Raw genomic sequence first — 13,362 nt, 5'->3', positions numbered from 1 at the left:
GAAAAAAAACACACACAAAAGGAGTCCAAAACAATAATTCTTCCTGAAGAAAAGAAACTGCTGGTCACATAAAACAACTAAAGCAGGAGAAAGAGACTACTTAATCCAGGGCTTTACAAACTAATTCAGTCTCGCACAGCAAGAATTCCATCTTCATGTTTTCAGTCACAACAGAATGGCCACAGGCTCTAAGATTCCCTGGATCTACGAATGCTGATATGACACAGGAGATAACTTGCTCCACCTCATCACATTGCAGACACCGAGCAAGAGGGGCCAATTCATAGGCTTTAAATGCACCAGGGCTCACCTGCCTTCATATCCTTTTCTGCAGGCACTGCCTGGACTTCCTTCACTGTTGCTCCCTGCTGCACCAGAGACCACCGCAGGAGACAAAAGACAATGGGGAGCTTTGATAGAAGAGGGTAAGACTGCAAAGTAGAAGGCCAAGCTGGCTATTCTTATGGATCTCATAGCAGTTGTCAAGTTTAAGTAGAGAATGCAGCAAATGTGTATTTTGAAAGTGGAATGAAAGGGAAGGTCAAACTGTTATGAAAGAGGAATGGGAGAACATGATGAAGTTCAATAACTACTAAATTCAGTAAAAAAAACTTCTAGAAGACATGATCTTAGAAGCATAAAATAGCAAGTCACTTAAGCTCCAGTTTTAGTCAAACGATAACTTTTAAAATTAAAACAGAAGTATGGGATTTGCACAGTAATTTCTTACAACTGTGCAAATAAGATTCGGCAGCAAGAGGGCATCCAGCTGCCAATCTACTCTCTCTATGCAGGCAAAGGAAACAGAAGACACACAGGATATACAAGGGACACAGTCCACAGTCTAAGTGATAGGACTTTGGTTTTATACATCAGGCTCATTAGACAAAAGATCACGTGAAGGCAGCTATTGTAAGCAGTGCATCATAATAAATTGTAAATAAGGGACTCCATCAAGTACTCTGGCAGGAAGAAATGTAAGCTCTACTGTAATTTTAGGTAACACAATTTATTTAGGAAGTTGTTTAATATGGTCAGCTCTTAAGATACACAGAAGTTAGTCTGCAACACAAAATGCCACTACCACACACATCTATGTTATAAAGAAAATTTTATTTTATAAACTCTTGTGAACAAAACTTCATATGGAGAAGACAAGGAGGGAGTTAATGTTTATTTACATATGGAATTTAGACTATGTGCTAGCAGATCTCTCTACAAGGTCTTTTTTATCTCGGAACAACTCCCCCATATTATATATAACACCAGCAAAAAGTTTACACTTTCTCATTATTTACACTGAAGTGCAAACAGGGTGCACACCTCAGCTGCCACACCAATAATTGTTTTTCTTCCACACGCACTTGTTTCCTGTGTTTCCCAGGTTTCAGACACACCGCTCCATAGCGATAAAAATCTTTTTTTTTTTTTTTTTTTTTTTTTTTTTTTTTTCTCTCGGTTGTGTGCATCACATTCACGAGTTTGGATGCTGGAAAACTAAGAAGGAAGAGGCAATTTTACCAACCCTACAGCCCAAACTTCAACAGCATAGGAAAGACACATTCTGGAAAACATTACAGCACCTTACAGCAGTTTCAGAGTGGACCTGCCACTTATACACACTATGAAGTTCCCTCAGAAGTCTCCATCAGTTAAATATGAGCTCTCACTTTCCACGTTGATACCTGTTTAACTTCATCAGTTGTTAAAAGGCTAGATTTTGCATTTGGCTTCAGACTGCAATGTCCAACCTGGGGAGCAGGGAGGGAATTAAACAAAATTATACCCAAGACAACCGAATGAGATGTTTACAATAAAGAGAGTTTGGAAGAGTCGTTATGCTTCTTTTAACGTGCTGGCCTTCAGCAGTGTCTCTTCCAGGACTTCATAATTCCGCTGTTAGATCCTAGAACAAAAGCTGTTCCATAATCAAGCTGTTCCAGGATCTAACTTTCATCTTTGTATCTAGAATTAGGTACATCAGCTATGCAATGCAACGCTGTGCAGCATCCAAAATACAAGTTGGCCAATAAGTAGTTTTACTAACTAGACACCCAGTTTCTATGCACGGATACCTGCCTGTTACCATCAAGCAAATGTCCACAGTTCCATCAACTATGAGCTAAATTTTTAAGGTCAGTCTTCTAAATTTTTCCTCTTGGCACATCTACAAGTGTATCTACCAGTCTAAAACCACCCAAAATAATTAATCTTTGAAGTTCTCTGCCCTGATCAGTACTTGAAAAAAGCAACTGCCTAGGCTGATGGCTTAAAGACATTGCAGAAAAGTTGTAGACTCATAAAAACCCTGCAACTATCCATGAAAACACTTAAAAGTGTCTCTTCAATAACATAAAACCAGATTCTTATATAAAAACATACCAATGGCACCTCTGGACTAGAAAATGGGGAGCTATCAAAAGATCGATTTTCTTTGTCCAGGGAATCATCTTCATCATCATTTTTATGTGCAAATTTCTGCTTTAGTGCATGAGTTAGTAGAGCAACTGGATCCCAATCTGAACTTTGCCTCTTTTTGGGTCTGGAAAGAGGAGTACCTCCAGGTGACCTACAAAAAAAAGAAAATTATTGTCTCCTGCCCTTAATCCTTTGCTGAGTGATCCAAAATCCAGACACACAACTTCTGTATACATACTACACTATAAATCCTTGATTACACTAATAATGCTGCTGTTATTTTGTGGCAATTCACCAAATAGGACAAATACAAATACACCCAACAACTTTGTCAGCCATATTCTTAGCTTGAAAATACAACTTGATACTGTTCCATAAAGAAAAACGGCAGTAAATCAACACAAAGTATTAACGTAATGCAAACAAATAATGAGGAAAAAAATAAACAAAACAAAGTGTGCAATTTTCATAGGAGGCCTCATATGTAAGCTATATTAATGTATGTTAGTCGGAATCCCCCACTAACATATTTCATAACCATTGTGAACCTAATTTGATTTCAACTTCATTAAGTTTGGAACAGTATGCCTTTCTACGGTCTCACAAGAAAGAATAAAATTCCTCAGAGCAATTATATTTAAAGAAAACCACCACTTTAAGTCAAATATGCAGCCAGGTGACCATAAAACCCCATTTATAAACCACACTAACTCAAGTTTCATCATGAAAAAAAAAATTATCATCAGATTCAGCACAAAGACTTCAAAGATAGTTTTTCCTCTCCAAGTGAGCACTGGAGCATCCAAATATGAAAATTTTATAGGCAAAAATTAAGAAGCAGAGTTTGCATTTTCATTTAGAGAAAACTGTTCTTATCAAATTCAAAATCAAAAGATAGTAGAGATGTAAGATCAAAACAACACCCACACCCCAAAATCTAACATAAATGCAGAAATTAGTGACTAGCCCAAGAAAATAAATCATAAGAAAGGCTTCCTAGCCACTGAGATATTTGAAAAAAATAAATCTAGAGATAGTCACGCTTTTGCTAGGAAAGTACTATCTCCAGGCCAATGAATTGTACCTATTAATGCACAGGCAACACTGAGCACAAAGTCTGGCAGTTACGGTAGACGTTATTTAATATGAAGCCTGAAAGGATTGAGTTCACCCTTCCTATAAAATCAAGCTGTTAGAGCACCTCCCCAACATGTAAGCTGGTGCTCAGGTGGTAGAAACTGGGATCTTCATGCTCTCAGCTTCTGAGAGCAGAGATCTTCCCTTTACAGTGCACACATTAAACTACTGTCAGACTACTGCCTGAAAGATTATAGCAATTTTGATCAGTATTACTCCTTCCAACAATATAAATTCACTCTTCAGTTAAATTCTGCTTTCAGGATACAAGTAGATTGCTAAATCCAGAAAGCATTTTGGACGCACACCTGCCACTTCCTACTAATTGTGCCCCTGCTCAACATGCTGGTTCTGAAAACTGTCAACCTGAACATTTCACTTTCTTCATTCACTGTAGATGGAATTATATGGAAGAAAACACATACAAGGAAACACACAAGTTTACCTACGTGCACTTTATATTTACTTTATTTACTGTGAAAGTGTCATCAAAAGGGTAAAGATATGCTTCAGAGTTGGACATAGATAATTTGCCCAAGACTTGTGCTTGTTATTTTCAGGGATAAAGCTCACAGTTAAGAAAATGCCAAAATAGGAATGCAGTAAGTTTTAGTAAGTGATATTCTTCCTATATTAAGAACTCCAAATATTCATTATAGACTCAGTTGTTCTTATATACTTTTTCAACTCAAGAAGTTCTGAAAAGACATCTAACAACCTCTATTACACCTAGCGTAGCAGAGCAACACTGACTCAGTTACTGAAGCCTTCAGTAATGCATTTTTGTAATACGTCAACCGTGCTTACCATCGAAACAGTAGACCATTAAAATATTTATAATCCAACCACACTATTGAAACACAAATTTATGAAACATTTTCAATAAAAGACACAGCATGTATTTTCTTTAACACTTCAAAACTAGGACCAGAATACTTTGGGTATGTTAACAGTAGTTTTCCAATGTTTCCCCAAGGATTTGTCCACTTCACAGTGAAAGTTTGTTTGTTCTGATCAATTTCCTGTGACTGCGTAGGCATCTTCTTAAGTGATTGCCAGACAGCAACACAGCCACCTCCTCACCCCACCCCGAGATTTGTATACTAAAGCAGGAGGCTAATTTTAAATGCCGTGATACTCAGCGTGTTTTAAATGCATCTAAAAGCTATGTCACAAGTATCTTACATTCTAAGCTGTGAACTTAGAAGTTGCAGCCGTAGCTGGTCATTAAATGATGTTTCATATTGGTGTTCTCTGGCGCTACTTGAGTGCTGTGATGCTTACATAGCCTTGGATTACTCAGACACACATTCAATTCAACCTACCTCTCAATAGCTCGCAACTGAACTTTGTTTAGGTCTTTCAAAACATCCATCATACTAGGAATATTCTTTGTCCTCTGGTGATCAGCACTGTCAGCTGTATTTGAACCACTGTTTCTCGCAGCACGACGTTGTTTTATAAGTTCAACTGCCGAATTACTAGCATCAACACCAGATGGTACACCAGAAGGAAGTGGAGGAGGCGAGGGAATTACCAAGTGATTGTGAGACACGGACAATGGCGTAGAAGTCATGGCTGGCACCGGGTAAAATGCATCTGGAGTGCTGAATGTTTTAAAGGCTTCTGGATGCAATTATAAAAGAAAAATAGTGACTTTATTTTTAGTCAGTATACCTTCACAATTAACAATATTAAGCAACATTTAGGATGACTCAGTTTTAATTCAAGAGAAGAAAGTGCTTTAAGAGAAGAAAGTGCTTTAAGAGGGCTGTCTTACACACCTCACACATTATACCACACAAGAATTATATTTAAAACAAATAAAAACAATTATTTCAAAGCCACGGATTCAGAACACATGAAATAATGGATCTGATGTGCCTTGTGCTGCCCTGATTTCCTCCATTAGTGTCTTCAATCTAAGCACTAGATAAATCAGCAAAGCAGCCTGATACTACATACGGTTCATTCTCAATGGTTTGAATGTCAGAATAACCCACATGAAGCAAAAGCAACAGATAACCCTAAAAACATGTAAAATAGACTACAATACTGAATGTAATGGAGAAGAGACAAAACAAGAGCGAACAGAACACCTAAACAAAGCACAGAGGTGCCTCAACTGTTTAAGTTCCCTTGCACACAATGCACACGAATGCAAATCCCTTGCACCAGTCCAAATGCTTCAACAATCACAGTGCAAGTAAGACAATCAAGACCTCAAATGTGGTTTGGTTTTTTTTTTTGTTGGTTGGGGTTTTTTTTTGGGGGGTGGGGAGAAACAGGGAGATAAAAAAAAAAAAAAATACCGCAAGACAGTTGGTCTCCAATATGAACTTCAATCTTTGATACTCTAGTGGCTGTTAGACACACCTATTGCAGCACTTGTTTTTGTTAAAGCCCAAAGCTGACTTCCTTAGAATACTTTTTAATCCATTATTTTGATAACTTGTTAGAAACAGTACAAAACCCAAAAGGAATAATTAATAGTCTAACTTTCTTAAGCAGTAATTGGTATACTATGGATAGTGTTGTTACTAAACTCCTTCACAAACATGGAAATGAGTACAAAGATCACTTAGAATCAGCTGCATTCAAAATTGGCAAACAAGCCATTAAAAAAAAAAAAAAAAAAGAGAAGTGGGGGAAGCTGTGCCAAATACTGAAAAGAGAAACAAAATACTATAATCTGTAAATTTTGTTGGTGTAACTTCAGTTAGAGAAATTAGAGATGTTCTCTATTAACATCAGATCTACATCTATCAACATGGCAAGCTGTGAAAAGGAACTCTAAAGCCAAGAAGGAAAACTAGTTTGCTTCAAACCAGAAGGGCTTACGTGATGGAATGCTTCCCAATGTTTGCGCTGAAACAATTGCAGCAATCTGAGTGCGAAGAAAAGTTAGCTCATTTTCAAGTGCAGAAATTTTCTGGAGTGCTGCTTGATCAACAAGACCGTATTTTTGTGTACTGTTTTTTGGAACATTTTGTATTGAAACTATAGAAGGATGTAGGTCACAATAAGCTGTACTTTTTTCTTTTCTCCATAATTCAGTCCTAGAAAGCAACAAAAGAGAGTTTCAAAAGGCTCGGCCAGCAATGGAAATCTCAAAACTTGCTCACTGTCTGTCCAAGCAAGTTATTGTCATTCAGCAAGACAAAGTTTGCAACCTGTCTACGAAAACTTTACACTTTTAACTACTCACAGCCTTAAAAATATTTTTAGGTTTCTCTTTGCTCGTGTATGATGCAGATCCTTGAAGGATCATCATAAAAATCTGTCAGATAATTTACTCAGGGATAGATTATACACTGTAAAGTCATAATATAGGATTGAGCTGTTATTATTCAATAGCTATTAGACTGACACCATAAAGGTGTATCTCCCTCCTCCCTACCTGAAACAGTAGATACGAAAGGCAGGGAGAGTCAAGTAATGATGATCTCTTCATTAGGCTTCACATGTTTTAGTAATTTATCAAGCTCTGCAAGATGAACGCTGCAAGCAGCAATGAAGCTGCAATCTTTCAGAAAATATACTGGAGAAAAACCACAAATTTTAATACACGCTTACAGAACAAGAACCTCATCTTCTGTAAACTACACATGAAGTCAGACTGCATTATAAAGTTGTGCTACAAGTCTTAGGTTTTAATTTTTAAAATTCTTTCAAGTCTGTGCCTGCAGAAATAACCTTAAAAACACAGAATGAGAGTAAACTCAAACTATGGGCATTTCATTATGAAACAAAGACAGAAATTAAATTTACTTTATTTATTCAAAATGCACTAGGTTTTGATTGAAACAAACCCAGACCTTTTCCCGTACATTAATTATCCTTCTACTTCAAATCAGACCTTCAGCAATGCTTTCTGATCTTTCACACTGGCTGAGAAGGAAAAGATATCAATGTATCCCCACAGAGCCAGGAGAGGAGGAGGAAAAAAGAATAGAAATAACAAAAGAATGAACTTTCATGGATCTGTGAGTCAGATGGGCAAAAGACAAAACAGGCCGCAGTTCCTTTTAACAATATTCTTACTCTTCCACTATTTTACAGCTACTGCAAAAAATAATCTTCCATAATTCAACAGCTGAACCCCCCCCACGAGGAGGGTTGGTATGCTATCGGTGTCTTCAAATTCCTGGATAATTTGTCATTTCACAGTACTTGTAATATTTTATAATTGTAAAAATATTTTCCTTTAGCACTCTGTAAAAGCTAGAAATAATTATAAAATTACAGTCAATGTAATTTTTTCAAATAAAGAAATTATGTCTTTCCATCAAAGCAACCATCCAGGTTTACGTGCACAGCACTGTAGTAATCAACGTCAAAAGGAGAGATTCAAGTCTTTTTTCTTGTTTTCCCCCTTATAATGTTTACCAAAATGCTTGTAAACTAAAATGATAAACATAAGAATAATCTTATTGTATGTTGCAATATACAAGTTTATTTTAAATTCCCTCTTTCACAAATTACTTTGTGAGTGAAAACAAATTAAAATATTAGTAATGCATCCGATATGTTATTAGGAAGAGAAAAGAGAGGACTCAATTTCAGAAATCTTTCAGATAAGAATACTCTGGATAGTAAGAATTTTCACATAAGCAGGAACTGCCCCCCAGAAAAAGCTTCCAAGGTTGGTTTAGCTAGAACCCTGAAAGGGCTAGGAAAAAAGAAAAGAAAAAAAAAAACAAACAACAAAACCAAACACAAAACCAAACACCACAAAGAAGGGAAGACATAAGTTACTTTTATGACTCCTTTTTATGCATATATTCTACTTTTACTTACCTAAGTCTAGTAAATGCTTGTCCCTCATCATTTGCCACCCACAGGACATCAGCAAGTGACGGAGCTACAGGAGCTGGAGCTGTGCTTTGTTCATCATAACCCAATGGACTTGGGTCTTGAACAAGCTAAAAACAACCAACCAACAAAAAACCACATGAAGAGAAACGAGATTCAGCATATACTAAATGCTCTGCCTCAGCAACAGGAATTTTTGAACTTCAGGTGAATTTTTTCACCTGAAACAGGGTGAAAACAGTAAGCATAAGGCATGCAACACAAGAGTTACACAAGCTAAAAAGAATAAGAAAGCTATCACTAAATTAAGAAACTAGAAAACTTAAATAGCTGAAGCACATGTATAACAATAAACCACTTACTTGAAAGTAAGGTCTTGGGTAGGGCTCTAAGGAAAGAATTGTCCCAAGTCTACGGACAACACTTCGAGTAGATCCATATTCCTTTTTTTGGCAAGCAGATACGACCTAAAAATAAGAATAGCTTTTAATCTGAGAAGGAAAATCAAAGCCCTCAGTTCTTACAATCAAAGTTATTAAATAATTTAGTGCTATATATAATTAAATATAAGGCAGTTAGGTTAACCTAACTTTTCAATATTCTTCTCAAGCTGAAAGTTCAAAGAGGCCTACACAGTTTCCAAAACACTGCCAAGACCCAGCCTGAACCCAGTATATTTTAAAGTGGCGCAATGGCCAACAAAGAATGTTACTAGCTACATGACATAGCTGCTATATTCTAAGCTACTGAGAAAAGAAAAAGCACGCATTTGAGTAACCATGTGTATAAGCCTCAAGGAAAAAAATCAGTAAAGAAAGTTTAATGTACCTTGGACTGATACTTCCTTATAACTGAACATAACCGCTGGAAATGCCTTCTTGATGAGATTGCTGAAGGAAAGCATGTTCTGATTGTATGACTGATGCTGCTACCAAATATGTGAGTTTCCAAAAATATGGCCTGTCAAAAAAAAAAAAAAAAACACCAAACCAAGAACTCCTCACAATGAAACCAGAAAATAACCAGGACAGCTCAAACTAGTACTCCTAGAGATACTTTATAGTAATTTCACATAAATAAACCAAGAATTTCCTGAGAACTACGAGCTGCAGCAATGCCTCGCTATTGACACCCATCACTGGTCGCCCATCAACTCACACAGTAACATCAGACCCTGATGCTGCAGCTGTGTTAATCGGTCCAGTTTCCCACACAATACCTCTCCCAGGTCTCTGAAAACACAGGACTAACTGCCACTTGAGAATCGTTGCATAGCTTGTCATTTAAAATAGCAAAACGTTAACAGTTAAACTCACCGGGTTGTTTCCCCCTCCCCCCCTTCTGTTCAGGTAAAAGAACCACTTGAGTGGCCGTATCAGGACAGTGACCCCACGAAACCCCCACATGCGGGCAATATCTCTAATCATACCAGTCCCGCACTCCCATACCGACAAACCCGCTATGGGGCAGAGCCCCTCCTACAGCAAGCACGCGGCGCCTCCGCCGTGACGGCCCCTCCTGCCCGCAACTGTCACAACGGCTGCGGACAAGACACCCCCCCACACACCCCTCCCTTCACGGGCAGGGGACAGCCTCCCCCCGCCCCGGGGTCTCACCTGGTCGGGCGGCCATCCGAAGTACTCCAGCACCCGCCTGAGGAGATCCAGCACCAGCGCCATGGCGGTTGCGCGCGCTGCAGGGACACGGCGACCGAGCGACCGCCGGCTGGCCTCCGCGGCACTCCTACCCCGCCGGGAGCAACCGGTGCCCTCCCTCCTTCTTCCGCAAGAGCCGCCAGCAGGCGCAGGAGAGCACGCTGACCGCCTCTTATCCCCCGCCTGCCGGACGTCCCGAACCCCTGCCTTAGGCCGCGGCCGGCGGGCGCAGACGCCGCTCCGCAGTCCCGCGAGGCCGCCCGGCCTGGCAGCGCCAATCAGGAAGAGGGGCGGGGGCAGAAGGGAAATCACACCAATAGGAAGTAGACGCTCTTTAGCGCTGAGCCAGTAAGAGGGCGAGGGCGGGCGGCGCTCGCGGGGCGTATCGGGATGGGGCAGGTTTGAATGCCGCCGCGCCACAGCCGGGCCAGGCCATGCTCGTCGGACCCGCGGCGGCCGGGAGGGAGGCAAGGTGCCCGCCAGCAGCGACGGGGCCTGGGCTCCTGATTCCCGGCTGCCCGGGAAGAGGGTGGATTAGGTGTCCGGAAGAAATTCTTTACTGTGAGGGTGGTGAGGCACCGGAGCAGGTTCCCCAGAGAAGCTGTAGATGCCCCATCCCTGGAAGTGTTCAAGGCCAGGCTGGATGGGGCTTTGAGTAACTGGTCTAGTGGGAGGTGTCCCTGCCCATGGCAGGGGGGTTGGAACTGGATGATCTTTGAGGTTCTTTCCAGCCCAAACCATTCTATGACATGACTGGATTTGTGATGGGTCCATGCTAAGGAGCTCAATTGAAACAAGACGTTTTAGGTCCTCTACATAGTAAACTTTTAACTAGTTCATTCTGAGAATTAAAAAACAAGACAGCAGCAGAGTTTCCATACACAAAGTATCCTCAAAGCATCAACTACTTGACAAGCACCTGACCAAACTGAGCTCACTTCAAAATAAGATATCTGGCTTTGGATACTGTACTCACTCTTAACAGAGGGTATTTGATTTTTATTTTGATTGTCAAGATTTCTGCTGTGTGTTGCTTAAGAAACCATGAAATCTTCAAAACAGTAGTGTAACAAAATAAGAGAGTGCTTCTATTCAGAGAAGAAACGTGGAGATCTTTTTCCTCCATCTACACAGTTAAGTGTGTTATCTGCTCGTAACTACACATTCTTTCAAATACCTAATTGTACTGTTCCCAGTAACACTAATTTCATCAAAGCTTTCAAGAAATTAAGATGAATTGGATTATTAGACATTTTCTTTATTCACATTTACAGGTTGTGTCTCAGCAACAGTTCCTTAACAAACAAAATGCTCTAACTGCAACACTTAGTTGCAATTGCAACTGTTACTGCCTTTTCTTGTAGTTACTATTATCCATAGCTCATCCTGTGGATTGGTTCTCCAATACCAAACATGAAGGAGGAATAGTACTGGTAACACAAGCTGTTAGTAACAGCATAAAGTTGTTTTAGGGGCCGAGGAGGGGAAAGGCAGGACTTTTTCAAAAACTACTACAGTACTTGCCTTAACAAAATGTGTTTCTCCAACACCTACTTACTAAGCAGGGGGAAAACGTCGGCACCATCGGATGGGTACAACCCCACAGCGTCCTACCAGGAAGAGGCAGGGTCTCAAAAGCAACAGCAAAACTGAGGCAATTGAGTCTGAACACACCACCACGAGTAACAAGGTGCTTTGGAACTGGAGGTGCCAGTTGGGAAATGCTTCAATTCAGCAAGTACAACTCCAAACAGTCACAGATGGGACCTGCGGGATCTCCTTAACAAAAGGCTTTTGTGACAGGCCAGCCGTAAGAAAGGAGAAGTGACACGGGGCTTAATGCTGCAGCCTTTACCTCTGGCGGTAAATCAAAGCTGGGTAACGGCTCTTCCTTTGAAGCACCAGCACAGCAAAACTAACGCAGGAAAGCTTTAATCATATGTAGCTGCCCCCTGTTGAGGTAATGCTACTGATTGTTTCCGGGAAATAAGATGGTGTGAGATTTAATTCCAAGCTAAGAAACTGAATGAGTGCACAGAGTCTACGATAACGGTACAGCTACTGGATTATTATTATTTTTTTTTGCCTTCTGAAATGAATGTCTGATTTCCTCCAAAATGCAGGGATAACTTCAAACTTCATGACCATACCACATAGAGATGAAGCAGATTCAGAAAGTGCTGCATTGCTGGAGAGCAACGAGTCAGAATGAGATACTGAACTCAAAATGTAGTTAAACATTTTATACCATCAGAATGCCCGGATTTTCTTCCTACAGATCCATCAATGATGGTGTTTACCTTCTCAGAGAGAAATGCCAAATGCACTGAACTCCCTTTCACAACAGGCACAAAACTACTTCAGTAGCACCTAATGATAATCTCAAAACATGTTTTTCCTTATCACAATGGTGAAAATTCACTATTCATGTTGAAGAACTAGTAAGTACTGAAGCATTAGTTTTGGATTTAAAAAAAAAAAAAAAAAAAAGCAAAAAAACCCACTTAACTCCCATTTAGTTTCTGTTTCTTACAGATCTCTGATAGACTGCAACTTGCATCTTGGGCTAGATTATCTTAATTCAAGCAGGTTTCTTTAAATAAATGCGTTTATGGCTGTCATCATGTCTTCTGTAGTCAACAAGTGACATTTTTAATAAACTACACTGAAATTAAGGATAATGAAAAAAATAATTTTTATGATCTAACCCACAGGTAGGCCCGTAGGATCAAATGCCATTATCACAGCAATCTCTAACAGATTTCCTTGGACATTCAAATGAAGCAGAAAACTTACACCTGCCTCATCATGCAGGAACTATCTTGCCTTATGACACACAGACCACAACAATCCACTTTGAACTTGACCTAGGTGCTACAGATTATCTGTCCTTAGGTTATGATAGTTCAAGTATATCTTGGTCCTATTTGCTAGTTTCAGACTGATGTTAAATTTAACTTCATTAGGACAGACTTTGACACTGCTGCCAAGTTTATTGCTTTGTTCCTTTTCTTGCTTCTTCTGATTTAATATACACAAAGTCTGTGTGAGCTTTGCTAAAAAGTTCAAGGAATAATCAGTTTTACATTTCAAGCTGCTATTAAAAGATTATTATACACGTAGAAGCAGATCTTGCAACAATGGTATAGTTTGCCTAAACTTCCTCGAACGTAAGGCAGGAACTTTACTAACTGCCACTAGAGGGCAAATATTTCCCTTCCTACACAGATGCTGGCAAACAAGTGCAATCTGAAATACAATTTCCTCAAATACAGTTAGGATTAGTGACAGTACTACATTTTCCCGCCTTCTATTGTTTAATTTCGATAGGGCAGAT

The 13,362-nt window shown here is 39.6% G+C and overlaps 1 protein-coding gene across 2 annotated transcripts; it reads right to left on the bottom strand.

Moving 5' to 3' along the window:
* Positions 1–1,050: 1,050 nt before the first annotated feature.
* On the bottom strand, positions 1,051–10,360 carry MTFR2 (mitochondrial fission regulator 2). 2 transcript variants are annotated; one of them, XM_054194256.1, is made up of 8 exons: positions 9,987–10,351; positions 9,199–9,330; positions 8,733–8,837; positions 8,356–8,480; positions 6,397–6,614; positions 4,881–5,181; positions 2,383–2,569; positions 1,057–1,751 (listed from the first exon to the last, which is right to left on the bottom strand). In XM_054194256.1, exons 1-8 carry the CDS (start codon positions 10,047–10,049, stop codon positions 1,653–1,655), a joined length of 1,230 nt encoding a protein of 409 aa, XP_054050231.1. In that variant the 5' UTR covers positions 10,050–10,351; the 3' UTR covers positions 1,057–1,652. The 2 variants fall into 2 exon arrangements, with proteins under 2 accessions (XP_054050230.1, XP_054050231.1); XM_054194255.1 differs by having other exon boundaries at positions 1,051–2,569; positions 9,987–10,360.
* Between the last annotated feature and the right edge of the window lie 3,002 nt (positions 10,361–13,362).

This window comes from Rissa tridactyla, chromosome 3, assembly GCF_028500815.1.
Source record: "Rissa tridactyla isolate bRisTri1 chromosome 3, bRisTri1.patW.cur.20221130, whole genome shotgun sequence".
NCBI lineage: Eukaryota > Metazoa > Chordata > Aves > Charadriiformes > Laridae > Rissa > Rissa tridactyla.
The sequence above is the reverse complement of the archived record's forward strand: the minus strand, read 5'-3'. Positions and strand labels throughout refer to the sequence as shown.

Coding starts and splice junctions, on each gene's coding strand:
- MTFR2 (XM_054194255.1), bottom strand. CDS start 10,049: ATGGCGCTGGTGCTGGATCTCCTCAGGCGGGTGCTGGAGTACTTCGGA. Junction 8,481..8,732: donor ACCCAAGACCTTACTTTCAA/GTAAGTGGTTTA, acceptor GGTTGTTTTTAG/CTTGTTCAAGACCCAAGTCC. Junction 6,615..8,355: donor CAAGCATTTACTAGACTTAG/GTAAGTAAAAGT, acceptor GTTGCTTTCTAG/GACTGAATTATGGAGAAAAG.